General features: G+C 33.3%; 2 protein-coding genes across 4 annotated transcripts; one reads left to right on the top strand and one right to left on the bottom strand.

Annotated features, from left to right (window-relative positions):
- Positions 1-2706: 2706 nt before the first annotated feature.
- Positions 2707-18346, top strand: LOC125679353 (protein Red-like). 3 transcript variants are annotated; one of them, XM_056154010.1, is made up of 19 exons: positions 2707-2789; positions 9652-9736; positions 9944-10016; positions 10281-10406; positions 10576-10635; positions 10840-10909; positions 11671-11768; positions 11994-12108; positions 12219-12289; positions 14403-14455; positions 14576-14739; positions 15611-15722; positions 15923-15977; positions 16109-16391; positions 16602-16670; positions 17008-17039; positions 17152-17235; positions 17495-17650; positions 17950-18346. In XM_056154010.1, the coding sequence occupies exons 2-19, from the start codon at positions 9727-9729 to the stop codon at positions 18107-18109; spliced, it is 1791 nt and encodes a 596-aa protein (XP_056009985.1). In that variant the 5' UTR covers positions 2707-2789; positions 9652-9726; the 3' UTR covers positions 18110-18346. The 3 variants fall into 3 exon arrangements, with proteins under 3 accessions (XP_056009985.1, XP_048774470.2, XP_056009986.1); XM_048918513.2 differs by lacking the exon at positions 2707-2789 and adding an exon at positions 2959-3037; XM_056154011.1 differs by lacking the exon at positions 2707-2789 and adding an exon at positions 9430-9470.
- LOC125679354 (deoxycytidylate deaminase-like) lies at positions 4140-9424 on the bottom strand. The gene is made up of 5 exons (XM_048918515.2): positions 9292-9424; positions 7852-7942; positions 5687-5822; positions 5200-5413; positions 4140-5030 (listed from the first exon to the last, which is right to left on the bottom strand). Exons 1-5 carry the CDS (start codon positions 9345-9347, stop codon positions 4922-4924), a joined length of 606 nt encoding a protein of 201 aa, XP_048774472.1. The 5' UTR covers positions 9348-9424; the 3' UTR covers positions 4140-4921.

Genomic DNA, 18346 nt, shown 5'->3' with positions numbered 1-18346 from the left:
ATCGTCATCGTCGGTCACCCACGGGTGCTTCTATTCGATTCTCTCCATCATCATGAGGGAGCGTGAGTGGACTCAAAACCGTGGTTTGCGAGGATGACATATCGTGCGCCAAAATGGATCTAGAAAGGAGTATTTTCCTTTTATATCAATTTCTAGTTTACGTAATAGCATAATAACGCATTGTTTCATGTAATTACGTTATACCGCGTTTCAGTCTTTTTATCGCGCTATATAACACCTTTTCACATTGATTTATTACGCCTCTTTTCGCGATTACGCCTTTCTATTTATTTCTTCCCAAAGTTTGATCCTAATAGGCTTTCGTAGAAATCAACTAAAACCACCGATGCTAAACCACGTACTAAGTCATTGTCAGAATTTTTGGAAACTTGCTTACGCCATTCCTCAACCCATCAATAGTATCTAATTATAGGCCTGTCTCGGTGCTATCATAATATGTTAGTAGAATTATGGAGAGAATAATTTTCAAACATGTATTTTCGTAGCAGTGATTTAATTTATTGATATCAAACCAGATTCTTACCAGCTAGGGCATTCTAACGTTTATCAATTATTAGAAACATTATAATGGTGTCATTTTTTAATTACAAACTTAAGGTATATCTGGTAATATTTTACATTGGTTTAAAAGCTATATATGTCACAGGTCACAACAAGTAATATATAAGGACCTTTTATCATCCAAACTTAATATATATTTGCTGGTGTACCCCAAGGTTCTGTTTTAGGACCTTAACTATTTTTTATTTATGTTAATGATGTTGCTGTAAATATGCTATCAATTTGTAGACTATTTGCTGATGACATCTCACTTCATCAATCTCCATACGAAATGCTAGACATTAAATATAAGCTTAATCATGGTTACATATATTGAAACATGGTCAAATAAGTGGTTACTCAAATTCAAGCCATCTAAGTTTAAAGTTGTTTATTTTTCAAAGAAAGGCAACCCTGTTCTACATATGTACCTAAACTATTTTTTCAAGGTGATAGACTGGATTGTGTTCTAATGCATTGTCATTTAGGCATATTATTATCACACAACCTCAGTTGGTCAAAGTATATTGATTCCATAGTATATTATTCTGCAAATTGATGCGCGCTATAATTCAAATGTTGCTCTCATTAAGTGAATTGAAGATATCAACAACTGAATTGATGCAGTGCTACAATTCAGTTGAAGAGAGCAATAATTTAATTAGTTAATACGCACATCAATTTAATTCATGTGCGCAATAACTGAAGTATTGCTCTCTTCAATTGCATTAATTCATTTGAAGAGAGCAATAATTCTTTTAGAGAGAGCAAGTATATAATTAAAGATATCTTCAATTCAACATATCCACAATTGAATTAATGATCTCTATAATTGAATTGTTGCTCTCTTTCTAAGAATAGATGTGCGCATTAATTCCTAATACAAAAGCGTAAATAATTAAAGATATCTTCAATTGAATTAAAATACATCTCCATATGAGGAACGTTAAACAATATAAAATCAATCGAATGAAAGAGATCATCAAATTATAAATACCGAGCTCTAAATTTTTACGACCAATATTTCCACCACATTGATGCTCTCATCAGTTCAATTGATGAAAGCAATATTTGAATTGATGCGCGCATCCAATCAATTATTGCTCTCAATAATTGAATTAATTCACACATCAATTGAATCGATGAGAGCAATAATTTAACTGACACAATAATTGAATTGATGCTCGCATTAATTCAGTTGATGAGAACAATAATTGAATTGATTATATCTTCAAATAATTGAAGATATCTTTAATTAGTTGAGTTTATGTTAATTTGGCCCTCCATACAGGACTTGTTCCCAATCCCTTTGATTTGATCAATAAAATATGTTCGAAACAAACAATAAAAGTGTTGTTGAGGGCAATAACGCATTCGTGAGCTGGTATATTTTCAATCTGATTAAAACCAGATCCTGAGATTCGCTCACTAGGAGCGTGTTTGATTACAACAAAACTGGATTCGGTTTTTGAATCTGGTTTCGTAAACCAACTGCTTGTAATCAAACGCTCAAACCGAAACTGGATTTTAGCAAGATAGCTGTCAGTAATGTAGAATGCTATCCATGGCTTGAGTTTTTGTTTGAGGATGAAGGAATTGACCTTTATACGTATTATTCCCAACCTGTTGTAAATTTCTTTCGATAGCCGGACTGATTTGGGTACGGAACGACCTGTGATTTATTTCTTCTTTTTATTGAATGTTAACCCTAGCTAACGTGTAAATGCGTTTCCATAACCAGTACACATGTATTTACAGGGAACGTCTAGGCCATGTGCGTCTTGCTTTGGTTTTCCGTCTGTTTGGTAATTATATAGGTAAAACTGTCCCAAAATAGCATTCTGTTGTTGACATTTGCACGTACGCAAACTATCTAACAATCTATAAGGATTAACAAATAACAAAACTTCAATAATGAAATGACAAAACTTATGAAACTTTATCGGCCGTCATCTTGAAACCAAAAAATCCAGCCTCAGAGCAGGATTCGCGGTTTCTCGAATCTGGTTCCGGTTTTGCAGAAACAAACGACACGGTTTACGAATCCGGTTTCGATCTGACGTAACCTCATAGGGGGTCATGTCCGCATGACCTTTCGCTTGGAATATTCATGAGAACTATCAGCCAGTCAGATTGCGCCATACAGACAATGATGGCTATTTAGGCGGTTCCTGGCAATTCGTAAACAAATTGCTGTAATCTCTCTCCCACGAAGTTTATTCCACACTGTAAAGTTGTATATTCTCGCATAACGAATTTTAAACTTTCGCAACAATGCCTAATCTATTCCGTTCATTCAAACTACAAAACGTACGATATGAAATATACCCAAATTAAATTAATAGTGAATTCAGATTTATGTATGAATAGGGACGGGTACGAATTGAATAGTTTTCAAGATGGTTTACTTAAATAACGCGAGGAATATAACGCCAGTCCACGTAAACGGTGCATTGTGACGTCGCATCTAGCTGCGGTATGTTTTCTTTCAAACCAAACAATCGCAGCCATTTTCCTTGAATTGTGAACTCCACGGGATTTTTTAGCGTTTGAATGAAAGAAAATCCGCAGAGAATACAGAAGTTGTTTAAATCGCATGTTTTGACAGGTGTGCAGTCGTCTGTCAAACGCGCAGCCATTTTTTTTTTTGTGTGCATCAATGACGCAAAGGTTCATGGGAGAAAAATTATCGTTGGTATAAATCGACAGGGTCAATTTGATTGGCTTAACGAAAGGTCATGCGGACGTGACCCTATATGGGGTTACGTCAGATCCTAGTGTAGCGATCTAAAGTGAGCGGATCTCAGGATCTGGTTTTAATCAGATTGGTATATTTGACATTGTAATTATGTCTACTATATATATGGAGCGCTAAATTAAAATAAACAATATCATTAATGATTTGAAGATATCATAAATTCAATTATTGCGCACATCAAATCGATTATTGCTCTTATCAAACGAATTATTGCACTTATCAATATGGCGGAATTATTGCTAGCAAAATCTAATCTGGAGCTCCATATAAATTCATTGCTTTCTCTAAAATAATTACACAAATCAATTGAATATCAAATGAATAGAGCAATAACTCAGTTATTGTGCAATCAATACAGCAGAATAATGCTATCAATGATTCAATTAATGCACACAATAATTTAGAATTAAAGATACCATTAGTTATTTGAATTGTTGCACACATCAAATGAATTGATGGTATCTTCAGACAATTAAAGATATGTTTAATTATTTGACTAATGTTAATTTGGCGCTTGATAATCATACAGTAACTACCTAGATATCATCAACTGAAGATTGAACATTTATATAGTTGTAGATTTTGGAAACTGTAACATTCAAATTTTAATTAATTTTCTGATGTTGATATATACTTCTCTTCGTGTATGTTCTTCTTCTTTTAAAAGGTAGAAACATACATTGTATACAATTTCTTTGGTTATCAATTAAATTAACTATCTTAAGTGGAAATTAATAGTTGTTCTACATGAATTTTTAACCATAAGGCAAAGTCACATGAAGGTGGAGCTACCTCATACCAACAATTCAAAACAATTACGTAATAACACCTATTCTTTTAATTGATATCTGCAAAACTTTAATAAGCAATATAATTTACTGAATAGTTCACATTCACATTATCCATGGTGATATCACTTAATTGTTAAATGGTAATACCAGTAAATACAAATTTGAAGTAACTGAACTGAACAATACGAAGCAGTGCTTCTGATTTGACTGAGTGTGGTCCTCTTCTGCAATTATGACTACATTCTTCCAAAATGATTAGATTTTTAATTCGAATAATTTCTGTATTTCTATGTTCAAAACACAAACACCTTCAATTCTCCTGTCAATTTGTGCAAATAGTGATAAACTACTTCAAATATTCAAATACAATACCGACTATATAATTCAGTACAATAAAAATAGAATTTTTTTCTGTTGTGTATAAAACTATAATCTTGACAAGACTAGTAATACATGTATGATCGTTTCAATGAATCACTAATTAAAAAAAAAACCCCACCAAATTCGGTAAACAACAACAATTCATAAATCAATGTCATAACAAACAGAGCCATCCTGATTTCCCAGTATAACCCCCCCCCCCCCCCCCAAAAAAAAAATCAATATGGTGAAGAGCCTTTCCTCAACAAGGCCAGCAAAACTCATGAGTAAAAAAAAAATATTCTGGCTTGGCCAGTCAGCATTATCAACTTGAGACCTACTTTATTCACAGGATGTGAATGATAATCAGATTTGAGATAAGAGTTTGAGAAAGTTTATGTACACCGTACTTTGAAAGCACTGCTATTTTTGTGGGAGATGGATATAATCTTTATTTGTGTGTGTGGTCACCATTTAGAACTTCCTCTACACTATTTCCCGTCATAACTTCAATGGCTGTGAAATCTATCGTAATCTGCTGTTTCTTTGGAATGTATTGTCTGCAAAGAAAAGATAACAATTTCACATCCGAGATTGAGGAAATTACCCGAATTTTTTCCCCCTGTAAATGTAGAATTCTTTGACAGGTAGTTGAACCTTGGGATTTTAATCCCACAAAGAATCAGATTGGACTCAATTTTGACACATAATACTCTTCTCATTTCCTACCTGTATTTCACTCCAGACATGTCCAACATTCTTCTGGACGCCACAAACTCAGGCTTATCATGGTATTTGTCCGAGTAGTAGATCACCTCCTTAATTCCAGACTGTATCACAACTTTGGCACATTCATTACAGGGAAAGAGAGCCACATATATACTGCAGTTCTTCACATCCGCCGAGTTTTTATTCAGTACTGCATTAAGCTCAGCATGGCATACTGAAATGGATGAACACACCACAATAAAATTACTAGTACTTCAGTGTCTCGAACATCAATATTTCAAATACTATGGATATGTTGAAGTGAGATTAAAGTCCCAAATACTTTTTTCATATGTATTTTAACCTCAATATCTCAAGTTTCTCAATCCCATCAAGCTCAAGATAACAAGGTTTGACTGTATATATATAAGCATGTATATATTACATTAGGAATAATTATTTTTTATGATGTTCCTGTTGTACAGATGTTGTAACAATGACAACTGACCATATAATTGCTTTGTGTTCAGTACATTGTCAGATTCTCGCCCCCAGGGCATTTTATCATCATGGCAACCAACTGGCATCCCATTGTATCCAATACCAACAATTTTTTTCTCTTCATTTACAATACATGCTCCAACCTATCAAAATATAAATTTATTTTAATGCTGCAAATCAATTCAAACTTAAATTCAATAATGACCACAGCTATATAAATGATTATTTCAAATGAATTTTGATATTAGAAGAAAATGTTGAAATGAATGTGTATATATATATATATATATATCAGGGTTTGACATTAACTTTTTTGGGCACTAGACCAATCGGGCTACTTAAAATGATTTTTGCTAGACCTGACCTTACATCCACTAGCCCTGACCAACGTTCCAGAAAAAAATCTTATAAGATTCTCCATATCTAAATACATGTACTTAATTTAAATGAAAAACGTTAAGTTTGAACTAAAATGCATTTAATTGTCTCAAAAAAATCTTTAATCTCGTCATTCAATTTGATGCTTTTACTTTCAACCCTATTTTCAGTTTCTTTAAATTTTTACCGGCACGGAAATTCTTTAATCCATTTAGAATAAATTGACCTCAATATTTTTTTTAAAATTTCTATTTCACAAGCCCTGCTTTGTTTCTTCCCAACGTTTTCCTTCTTTTTTTTTCTTGAGACATCTTTTGCTTTCATTGAGGACGAGATTTCATATTTGATACGTTGACACTGAATGTAAAATGTTTATTCCTAAACTTAAAAAATTCTTTGAAAATAAATTCTTTTCTGAACTTCAACATATTAACAACACTCAAAGTGGTAAGCTCTCATTTTATAGTACATTATTCAACCATGATGTTATGAAACTAGAAGTCCAACCATATTTATGTCTTCCACTTCCTAAGAATTTAGTTTCTTATCTTACCAAATTAAGAATAAGTGCACATAAGTTGTATGTAGAAACAGGTCGATATTGTAATCCTGTCATTCCTAGAGAAAATAGATTTTGTTTTCATTGTCAAACTATTGTTGAAGATGAACAACATTTTTTACTTGATTGTCCTGTGTATGAACATATTAGAAAAATGCATTCAAAACTACTAGATATTAATACCTTATTTTGTTTACTAAATCCACATAACCTTGTATCTACAAAACAAACCTGTCTATACATCAGAGACTGTTTTAATGTTAGAAATAAGTTATCAACAGTTTGATATTTTGTAATGTATCAATATATATGTGTATCTATGTATGGCTAACAACACATTCTTATATAATGTGCTTTAGTGCCAATAAAGAATTGAATTGAATATATAGACATTCCCCCACATGTTTAATAAACACTTTCTTATATTCAATTCAAATGAACTGTTTTGGTGTTTTTTTTAATGAAAATGAATTCAATAATTCTGTTTAACCAAAACATAACTTTACACACATTAACAATGTGTAGATGTCGTAGAACATCACTTACGACCGCGACTTATTAGAACTAAAGATAGAGATTATGTCATCATGTGGTTCAAAATTGCTTGCAAACTCTTCACAGTTATTTTTTTATGAATAAAATATCTTATGATTTAAAGTAAAGTTTCTTAAATTTGTTTATATTTTTAACACGACCAGTCGGACTAGTAAATAAACATTTTACCCCACCGGACCTAGCATTTAGTAGTCTCGGTCGGTCGGACGTGCCTTAGTGTCAAACCCTGTATATATATATATATATATATATATTTAAAGTTAATATCTGAATCTACGCAAAGAAATAGCAAGAACAGTGCAGTTTACTGTAAATGTTACTAATTATCATATTTGTCATACACAAATTAATGGCTAGTTGTATTTGGCGCGACCAACTAGCCAAATTAACTCTGGACAAGAAACAGACTGATTCTGATACATAGTGGTGCTAGGAAAAGATCACATGTATAATTGATAGATTATTGTGAATGTGATTTTCACTCAGAAAAACAATAGATGATGCAAATTTTGATTCAGATATGTTATACTGAATGTGTTTGTGTGCGTGAGTGTGAATGAGAGAGAGATAGAACTTTCAAGTAAGTTTACTTGTTCATCATATATGCAATAAATTTGTCTCACTTTGAGTACATAGAAAAAATCTGATTTTATGGTGAAGATGAAAACAGTATATATCACCTGTGTTCTGGGATCTTTGCTTCTTTGGGCAGAGAGAAATGCTATTGCCATAAAATAGTCAGGCCATTCAAGATAATCATTTCGTTTTTTGCTGTGAATAAGATAAAATTTCAATGGTACACATAGGAGTGAATGTTTCAATTCTAATTTCAATGTCCATAAATATAACCATATAATATTTTCTTCGAATAAGTTCCTTTCTGATACTGTATAGTGAATCATAAGAACAGTCCGATGAATATAGCATAGTTATGCAAATATGCATTACAGCGAATTATAAAAGACCAGTTGAGTTTTCAATTGCCTGCTGGATTGATAAATAGACTTTACAATTTGGTCAGCATAGTATCACATTTGGTCTGAATTTAGGTCACAAAGTTACTCAGGTATGACAAAGAATTGACAACTTTTTTTCTCAGTATGAGTGACAACCCTGTAAATAAGATAATTTAACACTTCAGTTTTACTGATTATTTCAGGAAAAGAATTTCTCTCATTGTATAGGTCAATAAATTCGTTGTTTGTTTCTTCAGAAATTTCTTTTCCATTTCTAAAATATCTCCCCATCTTTTTTTTTTCATGGTTATAAGCTAAATAGGTGTTGTAAGATTCCCAAAGGTAGATGTGCACTAACCAACCCTGGTCAGAAACAGTAACAATAGAATTTTCATTGTGAGAGATGAATGGACTGACCTCAAATATAGATTGACAAACAGATGAATGGTACATGTGGACAATTTGTGAGATGTCTAATGATTTTTTAAAAGTGAAATTGATAAGAGTTTAGTTAAGTTCAATTTAATTAATAATAAAAAAAATTGTATGAGAGAGAGAGAGAGAGAGAGAGAGAGAGAGAGAGAGAGAGAGATGAGTGCACCCTTTTCTTTAGTAAAAGTAATCAAAAGTATTTTTGAAAGAAAAATATAATCAAATTTGATTTTATTCCATATTTATTGATTTAGAAACACTTGAAATAATGTTTCAAATGAGAGAGAGAGAGAGAGAGAGAGAGAGAGAGAGAGAGAGAGTACCTTTTTTTTTAAATTTTACTTAAACACGTTAAAGTAATCAAATGTATATTTGAGAGAGAAATACATTCATATTTGATTTAATTGATGTTCACTAAAAAAAAAAAACACCTAAAGGAAATAGCTGCAAAAGATACTGAAATCAACTTAGGGCCTGTCCCGAGACACAGTTAGATTATTCTAACTAAGATTTACCTATAAAAGCAAACTACGCTTGAGTAACTTTGTGACCTAAATTCAGACCAAATTTGATTCTTGGCTGACCAAATTGTAAAGTCTATTGACCAATCCAATAGGCAATTGAAAACTCAACTATAGTCTTTTGTTATTCGCTGTAACATTATTTTATATAAATATGTTATAAATATATATATACTATACAGTACATAAAACAAAGAAAACGGCTAAATACCTTGTCAGTTCTTTATTCAATTTGCAATCCTTCAATGACTCAGCAAACTTTTCCATGTTGGCTGATTTTTTTCCCCCCCGGCTTAAAAAAATTCCGCCAAAATATAGTAGTTCGGGTTCAAATTTCCAAATTATTCTATTTTGGGATCTCGATCCCGACATTTTGATTTATCATTTAAGGTATTGTTACTATAATGTGGTCGTAATCATAGCAAAATATAATATGCATTAAAATAATAATATGATAGTACTCCATTGGAAAATGTTGTGTGATATCAAAGTGTTGTAATGACTTATTCTTTAATTATACCGGAAACTTCCGATTTTTATTTGACTAATATATATTCTATATTTCCGGTAGATTTCCAGTAAAAAAAAGCTTGTTCAGTTGTTGTCAACTGTTGTAACTGAGAAAGGTGTTGAAACAAGCATTGAAATGCCGGAGCGTAAGTATAATATTATCTCAGTCTCGTCATTCACTATTCAATGATTGTGATTCCTGTTCTATAGATATACTCCAGCTCCATTTAACTGTTTAACCACAGTGAATGCATGTTTCTCATATATCCTCTAAGCGTAAGGCCAGATTTAGAATACATTTGATGTAAATCACCAGGCAGGTCAGTGACTACTTGTAACGATTTTGCTTTTAGGTGGTGAAACTGAGGTATTTTCCAACCCCCTCCCTCCGCAGGATTTCGAGGACTACGGTGAAGACGATGAAGGGTAATTGCATTATTTGCTGAAATTATTGTCCACATTTTCGCATTGAAAAGATTACAGTCCATTGATAAAGAATAACAAACATTTACATGGGCTGATAAGGACTACATGGATGAGACTACACAATAAAGTTTTATGAGATGTCTGTTGACCTAATATATTGCACAGTTCTACATATTGTACTGATGTAATATATTCAAACCACTGTGTCACATGTTCATATCAACGTGTTACGCATATTCAGTAATGACAATAAATCTCTTGTAGACAACCTCTTACCAATGAAGACTTTCGTAAGATGCTTATGACCCCCCGGGTCTCTTCATCAAGCTCAGCATCATCATCTGCAGTAACACATGGGGCAAAGCAGCCAGTGCACCAAAAGAAAGCTGTGTAAGATGTTAAATCATACCATAAAATTAGAGTTAATATTACAAAATCTGACAGAAGAATTGGTTAGTTTATACGATAATCTTCAAAGTACATATAGATAAAGATCTTGCTCAGTGACATATCATTGAATAACATGATAATATTTGCGGTTTTGAATTATTTTTTCTAGGATAGCAAGACCTGAAGAAGATGAAGATGATCCAGCTACAAGGAGGAGGAAGAAGAAAATGTAAGAGGAACAAAACTATATTGTTGACCTTCTTATGTTAGATGTGAGATCTTAAATTTACAATCTGAATGGCTTTGATTTTACGGAATTCATGGATCATTCAGACATTAGTGACCGTGTGAAAATCAAACAAAAGGATTGATTAATGAAATACATGCATTAATTTTGGAAGCAGTGATATAATCATTTTTGCTCTAATTACAGTTACTATGCCAAACTTAAAAGGCTCGAAGAAGAAAGACAGAAAGAACTGGAATCCAAGTATCGAGACAGAGTATGTACACAAACAGAAATACTACAGATGACATGATGATTTGTAAATTTTGAATGGCAAGACGATTTTCTATGCAGTTTTAATTATTATTACATATAACAGAAAATACAATGATTATTGAGAAATTGCATTGAAGTGTAAATAAAGAAATAAGAGCAGACAGTTAAAAGAGAATGTCTAAGAGTATTGCTATAATTACTGATCTGTATTTGTATCTAAAGCTTCGGATTTTTTGTCTGAACTGTACTGAAGAGACATGCTCATACCGATGTATGTTTTTTTCCCCACATATCATCCCACCTTGTCATCAAACAAATTAAATCAAGGGCAAAAGTTGATCATTGAATTCTGAAATGACATAAAGGTACAGAGCAAATTGAAAACTTGATGAAAATAAGTACACCAGGCTTTAATAGATAACACAGGGCATAAATTTCTAATATTCATTAATTACTGTAAACTAACTTTTATTCACGATTAACCAGTGATAAACTTGTTAACGGCAACTAATTTTTGCAAATGATATTATCTTAAATACATGAGACATTAGAGGACTGGTTTGCAGCATGAAATATTCGTGATGATGAGGTTTTTGTGAGCCTTGTGAAAAATTCTTGCACGCAAGTAAGAGTTGGTTTACAGTATTTGTCGTTAGCAATATTTTACTACATATGGTATACCGATAAATGTTCATTTCTATATATTTACGAAATTTATGTGCAAGTAATATACTAATATGGAAAACTCATTTTTTATTATAGGCCAGAGAGAGACGAGATGGTGTCAATAAAGACTATGCAGAGACTGAGATCATCAGTACAACAGCTGATTACCGAGCAGTGGCTCCTGATGCCAAGGCGTGAGTTGCACCATTCATGCCATTACATTAATCTGTGCAGATCTGAAATAGCATTAAAATCTAAAAACGAAAATGATAAAAAAAGGACACAAACTTTATTAGTCCTTTACTGGGCATTTGGTGTAAATCGTGAATCAAATGTATTTGCATACACATACTTTTCATATTTTTTCGTCATAAACTTGAATGTTTCAAATGAAACTTTTTTCCTTGATATTCGAATAGGGGAGATAACTATGCTGAGAAACGTAAACAGCTGATTCAGGAGTCCAAATATCTTGGTGGTGATATGGAGCACACTCACTTGGTCAAAGGGTTGGATTTTGCTTTGTTGGAGAAGGTTTGTCTTATTAATTGGACTAGGTTTTCATTTTGTATATTTTTTTAATTTGAATTACAGTGAATTTTCAATGCTACATCTTTAATTTCATCTTTGATTTTTTTTTTTAGGTGAGAGCGGAAATTAGCAACAAGGAATTAGAGGAAGAGATAATGATGGAGGAAGTTGTAACACAGAAGAAGTGAGTTCTTTAAAATAATTTTATTCAGATAGGACCTTACTTATTTATGAATTGAATTGAATTGCAAATTATATTATTGGGTTTAATGTACATGTAACATAACTTAGTGCAAATCGATGTATAAACTGTGAATCAATTTATAAAAAGCATAATCAGCACTACTCTAACAAGTTAGAGATGATGATGGTGTAGATTTATAGTGCAGACTGCCCAGTAGGGGCCCTACTACACTAGGTTTGTTGTGGCGAGGTGACGATGGTGGGAACGGGTCTTCTAGAAGATCCAGGGATGGTTAGGTCCTCCAGAGGGTGGTGCATGGGTCCATCTTCTCTTCTTAGAGTCGATTTCCCATGGATCCCCACAGTATAGTCGTGGGGAAGGGCTTCTTGAATATAGCTTGCTATTCTTCATCTGTGGTTGATCGACCCTCGGATCGCCCCCAGTAAAACCGGGGAGACGGTCTTCTTGAAGACTGTGTTGAGGACGCTGCAAAGGAAGTACGGAGGGAGCATCCCATCGGATCCAGTGCAGAAACCCACTAGCTCTGTGCTTGAATTTGTGTAAATAATTTAGATAGTCGCCTAAATTTCCTTAGTTACTGGCCGAAAGCAGGATAGTTGTGTGTGTGCAAATGTATTTATGGCCAAAAGTGTTTAACGTGGAGTTGACCAAGCTCGCACGTCCATGACTTTATGAGAAAGCCATAGAAGACACGTTAGACCACTGTCTTTAATAGATAGTTGGCCTCCAGCACCGATGCGTTATTGTATAGAGAATTACTTGATGAATTTAAGTGTATTTGTGTCTAATTTAAACTATAATACCGAGAGCTTTATACCCTATTAAGGAGCATACGCTTATTGATAATACAGGGAATAGGATTCTGAATCCTATATTTAATCCAGGATATGCCTGGATATATTAAAAAATAAATTAATAATAGACCTAAATGGGAAGTTTAATATTAAGGACTTAGAGATGTAATGTTTGAGTGTTGGATGTAATGTGTGTTATCTTAAGGAAAGACATGCATGTCAGTATTATTTTTTATTATTATTATCATTTTTTATTATTATTATTATTATTGGAGCCTCAGTTACCATCCCTTATATACCTTGTTAAGCGGCGCCATGTCAAAAGTATCTTGCCATGAACCTCTAGCATGCTGGAGTAAATCAGCACTAACTTATGTTATAAACCAACTTTATAAACTCTGTCATTAAATCCATGCCTTATAATTATGTCTCCTTTTTCCAGGGTAGACATTTCATTTTTGTACTGTCTGTCCCATCTATCTGTTACAAAATCATTGAATGTTTCTCCTAATTGGATAGACTTGGATTTTTATACAATGTTATAGATGTGCATATTGTCAGAACGTGAGGATCCAAATATTTTCCTTAAAGTTGAATTGGATCTAAGAGGGGTGGAAGGTGTAAAATAGCTTGTGAACACTAAATCTCCTATATGGCTTATCAGATAGCCTTGAAATTATGTACAATACTTCATTATCATTTAATGATGTTCACATTCTTCTGACCCAGGGATCTAATATTTTAAAAAAATTTACACAGTTTATCAAAGAGGAGTGTTTTATAGCTTTTTTTCACTTTCCTACTAGTACTTTAGCATAATAATCATTACTTTTGTATCATATACAACAATGACATTGGTCACCTCAATGTTGAATCATTTCTCCATCTTTTTCCTCAATGCACAAAATGCAGTTCATAATGTCTATGTTCCTGCTCATGTTTTCTCCTCCATACCATGCAGTACATTAAGGGGAAGGGGTGTAATTTGTGCACTTTCAATTTGGGAGCTGGGGAGACATTTTTTTTTTTTTACAAAAACAAATTATATTTTGATTTATCACTTGATAGATATTTTTGTAGGATGAATTTTAAACCAAAATATCAAGTGTTAATAATGTCACAATGCTACATCAATGCTTCATGAAGCAAGTTATTTTTATTGAAAATTAAAGTATTTTGTTCAGTCGATCAATTGCGTGTTACAAATGAATGACTACTCAAGAATTCTGGACATCAAAGCTATAAATGTTTTACATGAAAACTATAAATGTTTTACATTAAAGCTATAAATGTTTCAGGGAAGACAAGGAGGTGGATCCAGAGGAGCAGATGAGTTTCAAAACCAGAGTGGGTAAGTAGAAATGAAGTGTATCTAATTATTTATTGAATGAGGGTGAAAGGAATACGATCACAGACTACATTTTTTGTATATCCCAAATCATGTGTTTGATATAAATGTATCATTTTATAGGAAGAAACATCTACAGGACATTATTCAAACACAGATTTCCAGAGAGGAATGAGCTGTTTTTGCCAGGACGGATGGCTTATATTGTGGATCTAGAAGATGAGTACGCTGAGAATGATGTCCCTTGTACCACAATCCGCAGCAAAGCAGACTGTCCCAGCCTGGAGGTAACATTTTCTGCAATGTCACATGCCTGTCTGTAATTTTCTTCAGAGTTTCATTTTTCTTGATTTTGTTTTATGGATATCCTCATGAATTTGAATTCTCCATAAATGAGGGAGACTGGTCTACATTAAAGAATAACAAACTCTTCAAACATGAAATCAAGTCTCAGAGGAACATGCTTGATTTGCCCAAACCACAAAAATACGACAGAATAACAAGAAGTAATTATACAGTATCTGTATGGAATAACGTTCTTAAAATAAAGTTCTCACAAATACTCAGGACTTTCTTGTATTATATAAAGTGTAATTTTCATATTTAGGATTCATAAAAATTACCATCGTATTGAGATGAAATACCTCATATAGTTTGGAATTATAATAAAGGTCATGGCAGCAGAATGTTTTCATTGTAATAAATTACATTATGAATCAAGGCTGATGATTTATACAATGGAACTATCTCTGTATGCTTTAACAGTTGTGGAGTACATTGACACTCTTGACTCAGCCCTACATTGCTGTATATTTACATTTTCAATGTTTTTTGCTTTCAATATCATACCTTTACCACTTGTAATGATAGCCATTTTCGCATGAATGTGAAGCAGATGTGAACAGTCTGCGTATGAATCTTAATAAATATAAGCACATCTATTTTAACTGTTAGGGATGCTTACAGAAATGAAAGAAGAATGTAATTATAAGAATTAAATTTCAGTTTTGAAAATACAGGAGGAGGATATGAACTGCAATGCTTCACGCTGTCGTACTTTATGCTGATTTGAAGGGTCGCAGATGATATCCTTATGTATTAATTTATTTCTTAAGTGTATCACACAGAAAGTTTCTTATGTCTACTTTCTTTTGGTAGGCCACTACGTCCCTGACGACCAATGACATTGTCATCAACAAACTGACCCAGATTCTGTCTTACCTCAGACAGGGACGCCGGGAGAGCAAGAAGCTCAAGAAAAAAGAAAAGGGTCTGTTAATGCCATCAGTGTAGAACTTTTAACACTGTTAATGCCATCAGTGTAGAACTTTTAAACTGTTAATGCCTTCAGTGTAGAACTTTTAATACTTCCTTTCTAGTAGTTGAAGTATTCAGTCACTTAAATGCAAAACAGAATCTTTTGAAAAGTTAGATATATTAAAACATATCCTTTGTAATCTGTTATTGTAGGGAAAAACAAGGATGATGACAAACCCAAAGAAAAACTACCTGGAGCTGATGACAGGTACACAATATGTAGAACAGAGTAAAAGTTTTAACATTTAAAGTTAGCAATTGTAAAGTATGCAAATTAATGAATATAAAGTGAAACCTTTAATTGGCATCAGGTACAATTCTCAAAGATACTAATTTTAGCATTTACACTGATGCTGGGGACTACTTACCTTCTTACACCAAATCCAAGGACAAGAAAGACAAGAAAGAACGTGATCGAGACAGAGATCGAGATGATCGCAGAGACAGGGGACGAGACAGAGATAGGGACTATCGAGATAGGGACCGAGACAGGAGAGATAGGGGTCGAGATAGAGATCGCCATGGAGACAGGGACAGGGATAGAGATCGTGACAGAGACGGCCACAGAGAGAGAAGGGAGGACAGGAAGAGAAAGTCGTACTTTGAGAAGCCTGTCGAGGAGGTGTGTACTTGCACTTCCTGTTAATTGTCCTAGAGGATGATGGTTAATTCACTTTCATTTGTCTCTTTTAACAACCCAGTTTCTTTCTTGTTTTGTACTTTTTTCTCCCAGCTGTTTGTCACTTTTGTTACGGAGTCCTCTGACATTTATTGAATGATTCTTATTACTTTATATTAGACCATGTTTATCATGCAGACTTTAATTTTACAGGATGATGACAAGACGAAGGGACTAGGTTCTGCAGGAGATCTGGTAAAGACAATCAACGACCGCTTTAAGGTATATTTAGTTTGTTTCAACATATTACACATGTAAAGGTATTGCATATTGTTAAATTTGCATTGAACTGATCCTCAGTTCTAGTTGACTGCTCTAGATTCTTATTTTGATGTCCACAATGTATCCATGTTGACATTTATGTGTTCTTCATCTTTCATTTGTTGTTTTATAATGAAAATTTATTCTAGATTATAGTAATATTCTGTTATGTATGTACAATGTACAGAATACAATTAAAGTGTAGTTATCTTTACACTGATACATGTATTAATCATGTGTCTAATCGTTAGAGAGAACAGTACATGTATTAAAACTGGTATTTTTCTTCTTATTTTAGGGATATGTTGATGTTGAGAAAGAGAGAGAAAAGTAAGATTGCTTGCATGTATTTAAACAAAACAAGTTTTGATTTGGTTGAAGACAAACAGTTCATATTGAATCTCTCCTGGGGTAAACATACATTGAACTTGGATGTTTTCAGAGAGAAGGCTGATAAACACAAGAAGTGGATGGAGAAGCTTCAACAGAAAACCCTCATCGACAGTTATGCAGAGTGTTATCCAGGGTCTGTGGCAATTATCAAATCTATCTGTCCTCCTGTAGATACACGTTATCTGACATATCCATACAGTTTACAAAACTCTGAAAGAACCTTGCATTGCAAATTCAGAGACATTGTGTTAAGAAATGTTTCATATAATATATTTGTGGTTTTGATATCACACAAAATGCAAATTGTAAAATTTCAAGTCTGGAACATTTGTTTAGATGATTTACATGCCTGTCGTTTTTGCATTGTGGTGATGGTTTCACTTGTTTTGTAGGATGGAGGAAGCTGACGATGCTCTAGGTGACTCTGATGATGAGGCGGACTTCAGTAAGATGGACCAGGGCAATAAGAAGGGCCCGGTGGGAAGATGGGACTTCGACACCCAGGAAGAATACAGCGATTACATGGCCAATAAAGAAGCACTACCCAAGTACGAAATTTAGTTAAATATTAATTCCGCATTCCTCTTCACAGATCTTCAAAATGTTCTGTATGCATTATACACATGCGTTACCAAAAATCATGCTTCTCTGCTTTTTATGTACGTCCATGCTTTCAATTTCATAACAAAGATCTGATACATACATGTATATGGTAATTTACCACTACTATATGCTTTCTTGGGTTCAGCCCTTTTTAAAAACATTTATGTGGCAGGAAAGTCATATGTGTACCTTCTCTTGTGTGGCATCTTTTAAAATGTTTTAATTTTGTATTTCTGCTTTTTAGGGCAGCTTTTCAGTATGGTGTCAAGATGGCAGATGGTCGGAAAACTCGTCGAGCAGGTCCCAAGGATGAGAAAGCAGAGTTAGACAGGCAATGGCAGAAAATCCAAAACATACTGAAGACCAAGGCAGGAGAACCCAGCGAAAAGAAAATGAAGCACTGAATTAATTCAGCTGTTATGAGTATAGTGACATGTTTATTCATGTAAAAAAAATTATGCAGATTTGTATTGTATTTAATTGCATTATGTAAAGAAATTCAATGTTTCATGTGTTTACGATGAGCAAGATTTCTTATATAATAAACCAAATATTGTAAATGTTCTGATATTTGAATTTCGTTTGATTTAATGTACATGTATTATTATTTTGTATGAAATAAAATGGGTGTAGTCATGTGA

This window comes from Ostrea edulis, chromosome 2, assembly GCF_947568905.1.
Source record: "Ostrea edulis chromosome 2, xbOstEdul1.1, whole genome shotgun sequence".
Taxonomy (NCBI): Eukaryota; Metazoa; Mollusca; class Bivalvia; order Ostreida; family Ostreidae; genus Ostrea; species Ostrea edulis.
The sequence above is the reverse complement of the archived record's forward strand: the minus strand, read 5'-3'. Positions and strand labels throughout refer to the sequence as shown.